The sequence below is a fragment of the Erithacus rubecula genome, assembly GCF_903797595.1.
Source record: "Erithacus rubecula genome assembly, chromosome: 4".
NCBI lineage: Eukaryota > Metazoa > Chordata > Aves > Passeriformes > Muscicapidae > Erithacus > Erithacus rubecula.
In genome coordinates, this window is record NC_136686.1 from 13,595,518 (window position 1) to 13,609,852 (window position 14,335).

Sequence of the window (14,335 nt, forward strand, 5' to 3'; positions counted from 1 at the left end):
AGGGTTTGTATTAATTTTTGTGTATGTGTGCTTGATTTGGCTCAGTCCCATTTGCTGGGAGTAGAGATGCCAAGGTTTGCATGCTGCTGGAGGACAATGGTCTTTAGGTCAGGCTCGTTAGTAGACTATGTCATGTGCTGTAACTATTTGACAAAATCTCTATTAAAATAAATTAGATACCTGAACCCTGTTAAATATCAGGATCATTCTGCTATGACCTTCTTGGATTGAGGTTGTTTTAAAATAGAGAGAACTGTCCGTTGTTTCCTATAGTGCATTAATCACTCGGAAATATTTACAGAGGTGTCTTAAAGATTTTTGACGTATTTGCATTAATTTTGTTGCTGATATTGTAAATTTAGTTTAGTTCTCTTGGAGCAAATATATTTTTTTAACGTGTTAAAGATACATTAGTATAATCTCTTTTTTTTTTCTAACTATTTTTTAAATCAAATGCATACAAATCTAAACTTTGAGTGAGCTTTCCTTGACTTTTCTATGGAGTTTGTTTCATATGCTTAAAACCAGTGAAAAATATTTGCAAAATTATTTGTGTTTGCCCAGCCATTTCAGATAATAGGACTACAAACAGCTCTTATTGTTGCTTTAATCTTTTTCATCACTGCTGTGTCTTTCATTCTCCTGCTAGGACCTACAGTCAGTAACATCTGCTACACAGAGAGTTCATTACCAGGTAAGATAAACTTTCCTTTTAGCAACAGAACAGAAAAATGGGAATGGCACTCTTTGTATTTGAACCCATATGTTCTTGGGTGAAAGACTCATATTTTAGATTAATTTCTAATTATCTGATTATTGTATTTACCTTTAAATATTGGAAGCTAGTTCTGCTTTCTCTTGGACTAGTTTTATGGAATCACCTTTGAAATTACTGGAGCTTGATGATGTGAATGATACTGCAATAGCAGTGTTTTCCATATTGAAGTGAATGTGAAAATGTATCCTGTAGGACAAATGAGAAAAGTACAATGGTTTCTCTGTCTGAGAAACTTAACAATGACATGTTGTATTGCATAGCTGTTGTAATAAAGTCTGTCTTCAGGGGAAAAAAAGTTGCTTTATCAGGCCCAGCCTCTTAATAATTCTGTACAGGACAGGCATTCATTCTTACTTTACATAATCTTCAGAGTAATTTTTTAGTCCATCCTAAGCACATGTGCACTTTTTTCATGAGATCAATAGGTTTTAGTGTAGGTGAATAGTTCTTAAAATTGGTCTCTATGTTTTCCAAATTTATTCTACCATTTATGCAATACAGAACTTGTCTTTTCAGTTGGAAGTATCATTCCATAATGCATATTTCGCTCAGTAAAACAATTCATTGAAGAGTGCTTAAATTGGAAGTAAACTGTGACTAACTCTACTGACTCCTGAAATTATATGATATTAGCAGGGAGACTTGGCACAAACTATGGTCAGTTGACATAGTACTTAGGGTTACAGGACAAGTTTTCATGGTGTTCATAGCATTTCCCTAGAAATAACAATGCAAGTAATGTTGGATCAGCAAGAATGAGTTCACTGAGAAAGCATGCAGAGACTAGCCTACATAAACCAATTGTGGTGAAATTGCTGATAATTTTTTGGGTTTAATGTTTACTTGGGTAATACAGAATTCCAGTTTCACATGAATGCCTGTAGATGAACTGGCTACAGACACTATAAGAAAATGCCATTTGTCATGTTTTCCTTGAACTGCCTTCTTTATATCAGTTCATGGTTTGTTTCTTTCTTTCCATATCCAATCCTAAATTCATATTTGTGATATTTCCATCAATCATTGCTCTGGAACTCAGTTTTAGAACAGTGTTAGTGTCTAGAAAATTGATTAATAAACCAGCAGGTATGAGTCTGCTCCACTCATTCTGAATTAACCTAAGTAGCTGCCGACTGCTCCATGTGTAGGAAACCACCTGAGGTAAAATGAGGAGCAAAATCTGTGTATATGGGAAGATGTCCAAAGAGTATGAAATGTCAGAAATCAGCTCCATGCTTGGCTTTAACCTCTGCAGTTACAGCAGTATATAAATTAGTTGCTTACCTATCTTCTCTAGTGCACAGCAGTGTGAAATCCCTAACATACCAGTCATTTTTTATGATGTTACATTTCAAATGCACCTCTCTGTGTTGTGTCTTTGGCACTTGTTTGTCTAGGATTCTTTTTTTTTTCCCCTCAGTGTGTCATTTCACCAAATTGTCACATTAGGTTAATTTGAGGTTTATTCCATATTTGTTGGTATCCCTCCACATATTACAGAAATGGGAAAAAGAGAGGGATAAAGAACATGAATAGGGTACTTTAGCTGATGGAACTGTTTTCATACCTCACTAATAAGGTGTCATGGGTACTTTTAAGTCTCTTACATGCAGCTCTCTGGCATAATTCCTCTGCAGTTCAAAACATAGGGAGTCAGCAGAAATATTACCAAAACCAAGTGCAAATGAGAAAAAATATACTGGAGCATTTTCTCATTCTGTTTTGCTTCTCTAATGAGTTTAATGCTCACAAAATATCATTCTCATGGGCCTGAGACTTTGCAAGCTAATTCTGTAGTTGAACTGTAATGAGGTCTTGGAGGGAGTATGTCACAAGGTTCAATTTATGAACATAAGTTGACATTTACCAGCAGTATTCCCATCTTCATTTTCTCAGCATTTTGTACTCTATGAATTTTGCTCATTTCTCCACTTCTTATAAACTGTGTTTTAGTACAACCCATTGGATGTTTTCTTCCTTTTCTCCTTTGTGTTGCAGTCTCCTCCATTCCACACAGAGTGGACTAAATATTAAGATACATAAAGCTTTGTGCATGTAGATACAACAATGCCAGAAGACTAGTGGATTTCAGAGATCCTTGATTTACTGACAAACACTCTAGTGGCAATACAATCAAACCTAAAAATCCCACAAGTCTGTTTGCCTATGTTAGACAAAGTTGTATTTTCAATCCGATTCTGTGAAATCTCTGAGATATGTTATTTGCTCTCCATGTACAGTTATAATTCACTTTCTGTTATGCTGTCATTGTCTCCTTCTCTGTGATGCACAGAGGCTGGATACCATAAGAATAAGGTTTATGGTATCCTGTAAAATCCTCCCTGTTGCTTTTACTTTTCTTTTCCTGCCACCTGACTTGGTATACTACTCTGTGGTCTGTTGTCTGAAGGAGGAATAAAGTTTAATCTCGAGCCATGTTTCTGAATTTACAGCATTTACAGATGTGCTGATTGTATTGCTAAAGATGTGAATAAGGATTGAATATGTCTCTAAAAAAATTGTGTATGCCAAAGACCCATGCTACTGTTTTGCCCTATCTAGATATATTTGTGCTTAAATGTTATATGCAGCAGATTTGTGAAGTTGGTTGACTATGCACTGGCAGCATGGAGCAGAGCCATGATCACCCTCTGCCCTCTTAGATCCCTTTTGATCCCATTTGCCTCTCCAGTAAGAGCTAAAAACATGTGGGGTAGCCTGCTTTAGTATTTGATAAGTACAGGTCAGGAAGATCTTAATTCTTCCCCAGTAATTTCATTTGGTTCCTGGGTTATATAGATTTTGCACATTGTGCAATGTTAGTAGAGCAAAATGAAAAAGTCAAAATGTAAAAAATAGCCCTTTTTAGTGAAGAAACAGTTTGTTGGGGTTTTTTAATAATGTAAGTTTCATGCCCTATCCAGGACCAGGAAAGCTCTTTCCCCAGAGTGCTTTCTGTTCAGAGGCTCTCTCCTAGATGGTGCTTCCTAGATGGTAAGTACATCTCCCTTCTCCTGTGCCTAGCATGCTGCTTGCCTCTAGTGTGCTTTGTAGGATAGTTCTGAGTGTATTGCTAGAGAGGCATAACTGTTCCTTCTTGTTACACTGAGCAGGTAAAAAAGCAGCTGTGTGCCCCCCTTTCCCATCTGAAAAATGAAACAGGCCCTTCATCTAACAATCAAAATATCTGCTGTAGCTACTTCCATCCCACAGAAAGGTGTTTCCCTGAGGTGAGTTAGAAGCTTAGTTTATCAGACTCTGCTGTGATTGAGCACTGCCCAAGCTCAGAGTGCAGCCAGTTGTACAATTCACTGCTGTTGGTTAGGCTGAGTTCTTCACCCTGGTTTCTCTGCAGACACTCTAGTCTTTAGGCACTGCAGTGTTCAGGTACCTCCCTTTCCTTGTAGCTCTGCAGAGCTCTGGAGAGCTGCACTTCTATTTGAGCTAGACTTTGTCAAAGCAGATAACTTATCTGGGCTTTACATCAGGCTACAGAGCACAAGAATTGGCAGCTGGAATGGATGGCATCTGCTTTTACAAGAGCGTCACCATGGGGAGACTTAAAATTTTAATGCTCAAAACAAAACTAAATTCTCCTTAGCAATTTCTAATCACCCTTCCTTGTCTCTCAAGAGGGGCATTGATAAAAGCTTTAGCAAGAATATGTTTGGTTTTTGGAGAAAGCTGGATGGATAGATGTGTTCAGTTTTTTGTCTTCAGTGTTTGATATTCCTGTGAAGTGCCAAAACCTTCAATGTTACATCAATGTGCTCTTGTGTCAAAACTGCAGAGTGAATCAACCTGATTTCACTCACCCAAATAAATGCAAAGCAGATACAAAAAAAAATCATATCTGATGAAGCACACTATAGATGATAAATACTTTTGTGTTTTGCAGTATAAATTATTTGGCTATGACAAGATTCATAATATGTGAATTTATTTAGTGAATCCCCCTATTTTCATGTGTTTTTCATGAGTAGCATAAATTTTTCTTTAACATATTACTAATTCGATGTCAATATCTGTGGCCAAGCATTTGATTTATAAAGAGCTTCCAAGCATATTATTGTTCTTTAGACTCAGAATCAGAATTATCCCATTAGATCCATCAAATTCAGCATATGCTTGCTCTCAGCGGAGCAAAGTATCTTTTTCTGTCACATATTTTAATGTAATTAATTCTTCTTAGAGGACTGAAATCCATTTTATGTATTTTAAAAAATATTTTTTTTCATGTTAATATTTTTCGTGACTACTACCTTTAAATTCAGCATTTAATGGGAGAGGAATATCACAGAATTGTAGAATGTTAACGGTTGGAAGGGACCTTAAAAGTCGTTCAGACCCAAACCCCCCTGCCATGGGGAGGGACATTTCTCACTAGACCAGACTGCTCAATGCCTTACCCAGCCTGATCTCAAACACTGCCAGGGTGGGGCATTCACAAGTTCCCAGGGCAACTATCTCACCATCTCACAGTAAGATCTCCAGTAAGATCTCTTCCTAAGATCCAGCCTGAATTTCCCCTTTCTTCAGTTTGTACCCCTTACTCCTTGTCCTGTCACCACAGTTCATGATGAAAAGTCTGTTGTCCGCCTCTCTATAGACCTCTCCAGATGCTGGAAGGTTGCTTTGAGGTCTCCATGCAATCTTCTGTTCTCCAGGCTGAACAGCCCCAACTTTCTCAGTCTGTCTTTGTAAGGGAGGTTCTCCAGTCCCCTTATCAACTTCCTGGCTCTCCTCTGGACTTGCTCTGACAGTTCCAGGTCCTTCTTGTGTTAGGGGCAGCAGAACTGTACACAGCTTTCCAGGCAGGGTCTCACAAGAGCAGAGTAGAGGCTGAGGATCTCGTCCCTTGATGTGCTGTCCACATTCCTATTTGCTGGAGCCCAAGACACGGTTTGCTTTCTGGACTAAAAGCGCACCCAGCTGGCTCGTGCTGAGTTTTTCACCAACCATCACCTCCAAGTCCTTCTCTGTACGGCTGCTCTCAATCACTTCTCCATCCATGGGATTGCCATGGCTCTTGTGTAGGACCTTGCATTTTGTTGAACTCCATGAGGTTTGCAGTGGCCTGGCTCTCAGCATGTCAAGGTGGTCCTGACTGGTGTCGCTTTCCTCCAAGGCTGGTGTGAGCAGGGAACTCGCCCAGGGCACGCCCCACCCCTCTGCCCCTACCACTGACAAAGATGTTGGTCACAGTAATGACCTGAGACATACCCCTCACATGGACATAAGGAGTTAACTCATGTCCTTGTGGAGCCACTGTGACTTCCCTGGCACAGGGGTTGTTTTATGAAGCAGTGATGTTAGTGCAGCCCATCTTGTCCATGCAGTCCTGCTCAGACTATTTTCTGCTATTGTTTCTCTGTCTTGCAGCTACTTCTGCTGATCGTTTTTACCGCATTGACAGATCTCAGGTAATTCCTTATTTGTTTTTTGTTTCTATAGATTTATTTTTGTATTAAGCTACATCTAATGCTGCTTAAAATGAATTATCTGCCATTCTTCCTGTGTTGCAAAATGTTACTCATGATGTCTCATGAGAAGTAGAGAAAAAAAATTCTGGGCTGTTTTTTAGTTGATCTAATTCACGTTGTTTCATTAAAGTCTTGTATCTTCTGATCATCTGCCATTCTGTTTACTACCAATGTGATGCAAATCAGAATTTTCTGCAATTGTTTTCGTTATCAAGTCTTACTAGAGGCGTCTGTGTGGTGCCAATGTATTTGTATTAATCTTTTCACTGATGTTTTTAGTCACCAGAAGTCTTGATCATCTCTGTGTTGGTGTGTGTGCCATGAAATAGCTATTGAAGTTAAGATGTTGTTACAATTTGAGAGTTATGAACAGAGGTGCATAAAATATTCCCAAGGAAACCCAAAACAATGTGTATCTCTGCTGGATTCAGACCTGTGGCACAGATCTGACAATCTGAATATATTTTCTAAAAGACACTGAAAATTTTACAGGGCTTTTGGAGTTTCTGATTTGTAGGCAGAACAGGCCAATTAGTAACTCAGCATTAAGCTCAAATTGTTGATTTCACACTGTGGTTGTTTGTATTTGGTCCCCCTGAGAACTGTATAAGTTGTTTCTGGATCACATGGACATGTTACTGTTTCTTAGCAAAATGATTTAACTCTAGCAGAAGGAGCTGTGACTTCAGTTCAGAGTTCCCATGTTTTGTATCTGCATGTAGACACCATGGGAGTTCTTTGCACGCAGTCAGATAAATGGTTTAATGTTGTAATCTAACATTGTGAAGGCAAGGATGAAGAAGATGCTGCTACAGATTAAACTGGCAATTTTTCTCTGGCTTATTCTGCATTTCGCTAATATTTGACACTGTACTAACTGTAATTTTTAATGCCTACTCCTTCATCCTGTGATTCTGTGGGTAAAAGAATTAATACTGTGTGTTGGTCTCAGAACAAATAGTTACAAATTTCTTGCCCATTTGCCTACATAGACAGACATACACTCAGTGGTTTTTTTGAAAGACAATAAGCCTTCAGTGTCAATAACAAAAATAAAGGATTGAGAAAGTGAGCTTTGGTAATGGACATGTGAAAACAGAATATACAAGTGGTGGAGATCTGGAAGAGTACACCCAAACAATGAAAAGTCCTGTCAACCGTCATCAAAGAAGAGACCACAGGTTTTGGTCCTAATTTCAAAATGCAAACCTTGGCTTTATGGGTAGATCTCCAGGTTTCATCAGAATGGCATAGTCATCAAGTAACAGCCTTTAAAGTGGTGCTGTGAGTGTGCAGCTAGCTCATGGGGAATCTTGTTTGGCTTGAAATCTATGATATTAGTGACTTCTATGGCATTGATTTTAATGTGTATGTCTGTATGAGTGCACACTTAAATACACAGAATCCCTTGAATATTCTTCAGAGAACCTGACATGCACTTGACTCATTCTAGGGCAGCTGGATACTCTGAGAGATCAGTGATGCTACAGGTTTACTATTTGTTGCTTGTGTCACTCCAACAGGAACATTTGCACTTTGTGACGGAAATTTCACAGGATGAGATTTTTATTCTGGACCCAGAGATGGCGACATCTCAGCAGGTGGGGACACCACCAGGAATGCCTGACCTGGTAGTGGAGCAGGCAACTGGGTGAGTGTTGCTGGGATCTGAGTTTCAGCAGTTGTATTAGTGATGGACATCTCTTTCTGGTCCCCTTGTCTGAAGGATTAGGAGATATGGGAGGGTGGGTATTAGGTAGGAACAAATCCAGCCGTGGTAATGACAGGAGGACAGTAGTGTGACATCTACTCCATTAGACTTCCTGGAGCACACAGCAGGACTAGTGGACTTCAGCACCTTTTAACCATGTCACACCACTTGACCCTAAATCCTGCCATGAATATCTAATGATTGAATTACAAACTTCTCTGCGTGATTGGAGTCCTGACTCCACTGTGTAAGGCCCTGAAGCCCTTTGTGTCTAAGAATGACCATGAAGTGCCTCTGTTATCATCCTCTTGATAGACCAGAAATGCTTCTATTCCTCTGCAGAAGCAGCATTGTACTCTTAGCGAATTCATCTATTTTAACTTGCTATGGGCTCAAAAATGCTAGGAACCAATTGGCACAAGACAACTTCAAAGTGGAGCACACAAGAGGTGTGAATGCCTTTCTTCTCCTCCTTCTCTCCCTAGGATATCAGATCGGTGGAACCCTGTCGTTCGGAAGAGGATGCTGAGCGACAGCGGCCTTGGAAAGATTTCTCCCCACTACGAGGTACCTGACAAACAAAAGGACGCCAGCCAGACACATATGCTGCAGTAAGAGCCCTCTGCATTTCTCTGCTTGATGATTCACTGTCCCTCTCACCACAGACAACCTGTAATATCTCCTTTATCTTAACGAAATGGGCCAACATGCTTAAATTACAAATATTTTTTGCTACATCTCTTTTGCTTCTCCCTTCTGTTCTTCCTTTTTGTCCATTATTTTATGTTACTGCCTTTGTTTCATTCTCTTTGGCAGCTGCTCCTCTTGATACACCTAAATCCAAGCCTTTGAAAGAAAATACCTTATTTGTCTGAAGCTCCAGACAAGAAAATCTTGGCAACTGGTTTGGTGAAAAGTCAAAGCATTCACCCTCAAGGCAGCTCTGATGCAATGTGAGAAACAGAAATCTCTAGAACTGCTGCTTGCTATCAACGATGCAGGAAATGGTTTTCATATAATCTTGAACCATGCAGGATGGCTGTATAGTGGTTTTCTTTTTGATAATTTCCCCATAAAATAATTTTTTACCTTAGTAAAAATTAGTACTATCTACTTAGTACTATCTACTATATTCTGATTGATTTTAAAAACATCTCTTATTCTGGTTACCTATTTTCCTCAACTTATTGGTATTTCACTTTAGATTTTCAAAACCATCAGAGGATCACTACCAAAGATTGTGTGGGGAACATCTGTCACAACTCTATTGCTGACTTTGTTATTTGTGTTTTGTGGTTCTATTCTCCCATCCCCCAACTACATAATGAATAATTGTGTCTCTGGTTCTACTGTATCAGCAACCCAATGGACAGGTTTCAAAACCTAGTATAGAAAAATTAGGAATAGTGTCAATGTGGCCTTTTTTCAGGTTTTTTTTTTTTTGTTTTTTTTTTTTTCTGTCAGGATATGTGTGGGAGAGAGCTGCAAGGCACAGAGCAGGCAAAGCCTACAGCTCCAGGACAGGTGTAGTGTGGATGGCAGGCTGTCTAGCCATGAGGCTGCCAACTGGAAATTTTCCAGCTAACTGGTGACTGCTGTCAGGAGGAGATGTCACAGCAAGAAAGGGTTATCAGGGTATCACTTCCAGGAGAAAATTGCCTGGTTTTCTTACTGGGAGATTCTGGATCAGTTCTTTATATTCTTTGCAAAGTGAAGAATGGTGAATTGAGGTTAATTTTTCCATAGATTGGAATGGCAGGGCCCAAAATCGGAAGCTGTCCAAGCTGTGAGAAAAATGATGCTTAGACAGTTTTAGGCAGTGTGTAGTGATGGTGAGAACATGTGGACTAATTTCTATTGATAAGAATGATTTTGTTTGCATCAGCATGACTGGAAATGTTTGCTTAGCTGTAACAATTGCATTTGCTGAATTTATTAAATACAGGTAAGCTCGTAGCATTGCTTGGAGTAAAGTTCCCCTCTCACTGCCTGCTATGAGGAATTTTGTTTACAGTTTCTCCAAACTTTAATTGTTTTGGTTGAAATTTTTCACGCTAAGACTCAGTCAATGACTGATTCTTTTTCTTTCAGTAAAAACTTTACCAAACAGCCAGTTCTTTCTGAAGACAAGATTTGTGGGAAATGTGCTCCCTTAAATGACCTTATTTCAAATAAATTCAGTAGCTCTTTCCTGAGATGAATTAGTGCTACCAGTGGAATGAACCTCACTGGAATGAAATTTTGGAAGCTTGACATTTAGTAAAATGTCATCATAATACCAGGGAGATGCCTTTTGCTGTCTTGAAAATACCCCTGAATTTGCCCTGCTGATGAGGTTGTTCATTCACTTCGGAGACACCTCAGATTCAAGAGCTTTGCTTTCAAAAGTTTCTGTCTGTACATGCTCACAGAGGAGTTACTCCTCTGTACTTAATTCATGTTGCAGATCTGCTCACAGGACTGAGGGAAGTGAGACTGAGCTGTTCATTAGCTAATCTCCAGCAGCAAGGAGAAAAGGGATGCAGTACTCATGATCAGATAGAGATTGTCAGGAGAAGGTGTGTGAAGGAACAAGGAAAAGAAGTTGCACGAGCCAAAGGAGTAAAAGCAAAAAGGAAGCATGTGCAGGAACTTGGTGAGTAGGGTTAAAGGATGGGAGCTGTTCAGGGCACAGAGGATAACCAGGTGTCTGGCGAGTCAGAATGGGAATAATGAAAATGAGGAGTGCATGGGTTACAGATAAGGAAGAGCTGAGTGACAGGCTAGGGGCATGAGGGAAGATTATGTGGCTGTTTCTTTCCAGAACACAGAATTCTGGGTTTATGCAGGTTAATAGACAGGTAAGCAAGCTCTGAAATATGTTTAGATACGGCCTCACTTGCTACCAAGGTGGAAGATGTATGGTAAATGAGTCAGGGAACCTCAGTGGAGGCAGCAAGGTAATAAATTTAAGACAGCTGAATGATGCTCAGTGGGACTGGCTTCTCTTTTCAGCATCCATGACAGAATTTCTAAATGGCAATTTACAGCAAACTTTTTGCAAGTGGCTGTGTAACCATGGGCATTGTGTGCATGTCCACTGTGAAGTAGGTTTGGTTACTGCGAGGACACTACAAGGAACTTTTTAAAGAGTGTGAAGGGCTGGAAACTAAGAAATACATTTATGTTGCCTGAGGTTGTCTAACTGGAACTTTAAAGAAAAAAATAAAGCACTATTATATTTTGACAGCTGAAGTTGGTCACAGGTTTTTTTTGCAGAGATTTGTCCCTTCAGAAATTATTTTTCAATTAGAGCTTTAAAAAAGGATTTCAGTAAAATTCCTAAACAAGAATATGGCAGAAAAGAGAGGAGTCAATTTCTCCTGCACATAGAGCTCTTCTGAGGGTCATCAGCATCCAATGTTTTTTTATGTAGTTGGAAATATTGTACAGCTCAAAATGCAGTATCCTATAGCCTAGGGCAAATGACAGGGGACTTAGTGTGAAAGTTGATTCACTGGGAATGCTTTCTTAGCAGTCATTTTTCTCCTAAACAGGATATGACCACAACTGGTCATAATATAGCTTCAGGATGTCAGAGAATATCTGTCATCACTATATGCACAGATATAGATGTGTGTATATGCATATCTATCTATCTATATCTATATCTTCTTTAAGATTAAGTAATTATTTCTGAGAAGTGAGGAATGTAGCTAAAAATTTCAAAGTTGAACGATCCCTTATATTATTTCAATAAATGAAAGCAGAGAACAGAATATGTGATCAGGAAGTAATTATAATGTTAGGTGTTGCTTTTTATCACAAGCTTGTTTGGTTAAAGCATAGTGTGAATATAATGATTTTGAGGCAGGAGTCTTTCTGAGGAAAAATTACGCTTTTTTTTCCAATTAACTGGACTTCATGTTATTTTCAGGTAGCTATTGGTTAATAGTATTTCATGTTTTGTTCCTTATTTGAAGACTCTTTGATCTGTGATGGATTGGATAGGATCTGAAACAGTGTCTTGATGCAGTAACCAGGAGCTGGGGATGATTATAGTTTAATAGGAACATCAATTAGTGTGAACACTGCATTAAAAAAACCCACATTGGGAAGACAATTTACTAGGACTAGAGGTGCTTGATCTTGAAAAAAGATAATAATACAGGTAATTGGACCCTTCCTTTGTGAATGAGGGGGTTCATTCTGTGATTAAATGGTGCAGCGAGATGCAGAAGACCTCACAGCTTGCTGTGTGTTGTTGGCCATATGTTTCTCTTGGTTGTTTGTCACCCTGTTATGTTATGAGAGCTGGAAAATTTGATAAAACAAAACCCCTAACAGCATACAGAGATGAAAAGATGACTACATCTTGGTAGAGGTTTAATCTATAGCTTTTAATTGAAGTAATTAATTTTCCCACTACTGGGGGCAGTAACCAGCACTTTTCTAGCATCTGTCCAGCTGTGATGGTAATGTGTTTCCCAGGCTGCTGGCTGCATTTTCTGAATCAAGGGCATGGCTTGTGAAGGATGGGTGAAGGTTGGCCTGGATGCCATCTGGTCTTGCCAGGGAGAGGAAGAAAAAACACCTGTAGGCGCTGGAAGATGGCAACCCTTTCCACTAACTAGACATTAATTAGCTAGTAGTACCATCCAGGCATTGCTTTATAAAGCAATAATAACCGAGTTTCTCAGAGGGAAGAATAAAAAAGGCAAATGCCAAGTGTTTAAGACAGCCACAAAAATCTGATTGTTGCCCAGGAAATCCATGTGACAATGCAGATGTTACAGGGTGGTTTAGGGTATTTTTTAAAGAGAAATTGTTGTGTATTACAAGATGAGAAGAGCATCAGGGATACAAACTTGCATGTAGAAAGGAACAAAAATGCTCATTTAGAGAAAGTTTAGAAAATATAAAGAGATGATTCAGAGCATGCTAGGCAGGAACTGCCTAGTGATAGTGACTCTAAAATTCCAAAGGTTGGTAAGGACTTGAGAAATCCAATGGTTTGCCCAAAATATATTGCACTGAAAAAATCAGCATCAGCTCATAAATAGGCATGGTAGTCTACTCTGGTGTTTTTGATAGCAAAATCAGAATTAATTTTCAGTTCAGATTTAGTTCAAGCTGTATTTCTAGAATTACACTGCAAGAGTGAAGTGCATATGTCTTAATCAGGTATTTGTACCCCTGTAAGAATTGCTTTCCATTTTGCAGATGAGGCTCCATGAGTACTGATTGCTTCAAACAAATCTTATTTTAGTGAAGGCATAAATCACCATTACCTTTACTGTACACTCCATGTAGTCCTTATAATAGAACTCAAATATAACAAAGTGCAATGTCTGTTTTTTGCTCAGCTCTTCCTTTTCTTTTTCTTCTGTTGTCTTGGATACTTTTACAAATAGCTTGTAAGAGATCTCTCTCACTACCTAAAAGTGGAGCATGATAGATTTGCCTGAAACAACTCACCCTCTTGCTAGGAAAGTGATGTCAAAAATTGGGGTAGCCACTGGAAAGGAAGATGTAGACTCAAAGAGTAGGGAAAGTGTTGTAAGGAGGACTTAGAATTATTCAGAAGAAGGTAAACATGGATTAAATAGGTAAAGAATTTTTAAGAATGCAAAGAAAAATAAATTATAAGAATACAGCAGATGAATAAGAAATTGTTTGGAGGGAAAGCAACTTCCCTGCATGAGATGGAGTGCAAACAAAGTGATGCATTTTGATGCATCTTTCCTGTATTTTTAAAACTTTTACTATTTCATAGCATGATGCAGTCACAATACTTAAAATTTTATACACATCCCAGGGAGAAGCTACAATTTATCCACCATTAGGCAAACCTTTCTTCAATTCCTCTAAAAATCTTCCCGTACTCCCACTTATGAAGAATTCTTTGACAAGCATGGCACCTGCTTACTTTTTTAGTCTAGTGCACAGGTGTGGTAAACAATTTCATGTATTTGAATCTTCTGTTGTGAATATAATTTCCCTATATACATCAAGTTCTTAGCCATGTTCATTGTTTTGGGAGATTCTCAGTGGGGAAAAATACAAAAATTATTCAGGGACTCCTGGCCATTTCTGATTAGTAGACACACCTTGACTCATCTGTAGAAGAAAGGCAGAGTTGGGAGAGGAAAACAATGCTAAAGTGAGAGAGAATGGAGAGGAATGTTCATATTAAAATAGCTTTGCAAAGACTGGCTTGCATTAGATATGCTTTTGATTAATCCTGAGCGGGTAGAAAATGAGAACATATGCTCTCAACTCAGGATTCAAGAGGCTTTGTGCTACTTCAGGTAGAGTGGTACCATTTCAGGGATGGTTCTGGGCATGGAAAGAGCCTAGCATTTAATTCTGATATCTGAAGGC

At 38.9% G+C, this 14,335-nt stretch overlaps 1 protein-coding gene across 4 annotated transcripts in view; it reads left to right on the top strand.

Annotated features, from left to right (window-relative positions):
• DGKI (diacylglycerol kinase iota) overlaps positions 1-14,335 on the top strand; it is a 198,815-nt gene that overhangs the window by 142,895 nt on the left and 41,585 nt on the right. For all 4 annotated transcript variants that reach the window (XM_079305072.1, XM_079305073.1, XM_079305075.1 and 1 more), the window contains exons 23-27: positions 650-694; positions 3,703-3,772; positions 6,161-6,201; positions 7,785-7,912; positions 8,458-8,583. In XM_079305072.1, coding sequence (XP_079161198.1) covers positions 650-694; positions 3,703-3,772; positions 6,161-6,201; positions 7,785-7,912; positions 8,458-8,583 — 410 coding nt within the window. The remainder of the gene's footprint in view (positions 1-649; positions 695-3,702; positions 3,773-6,160; positions 6,202-7,784; positions 7,913-8,457; positions 8,584-14,335) is intronic.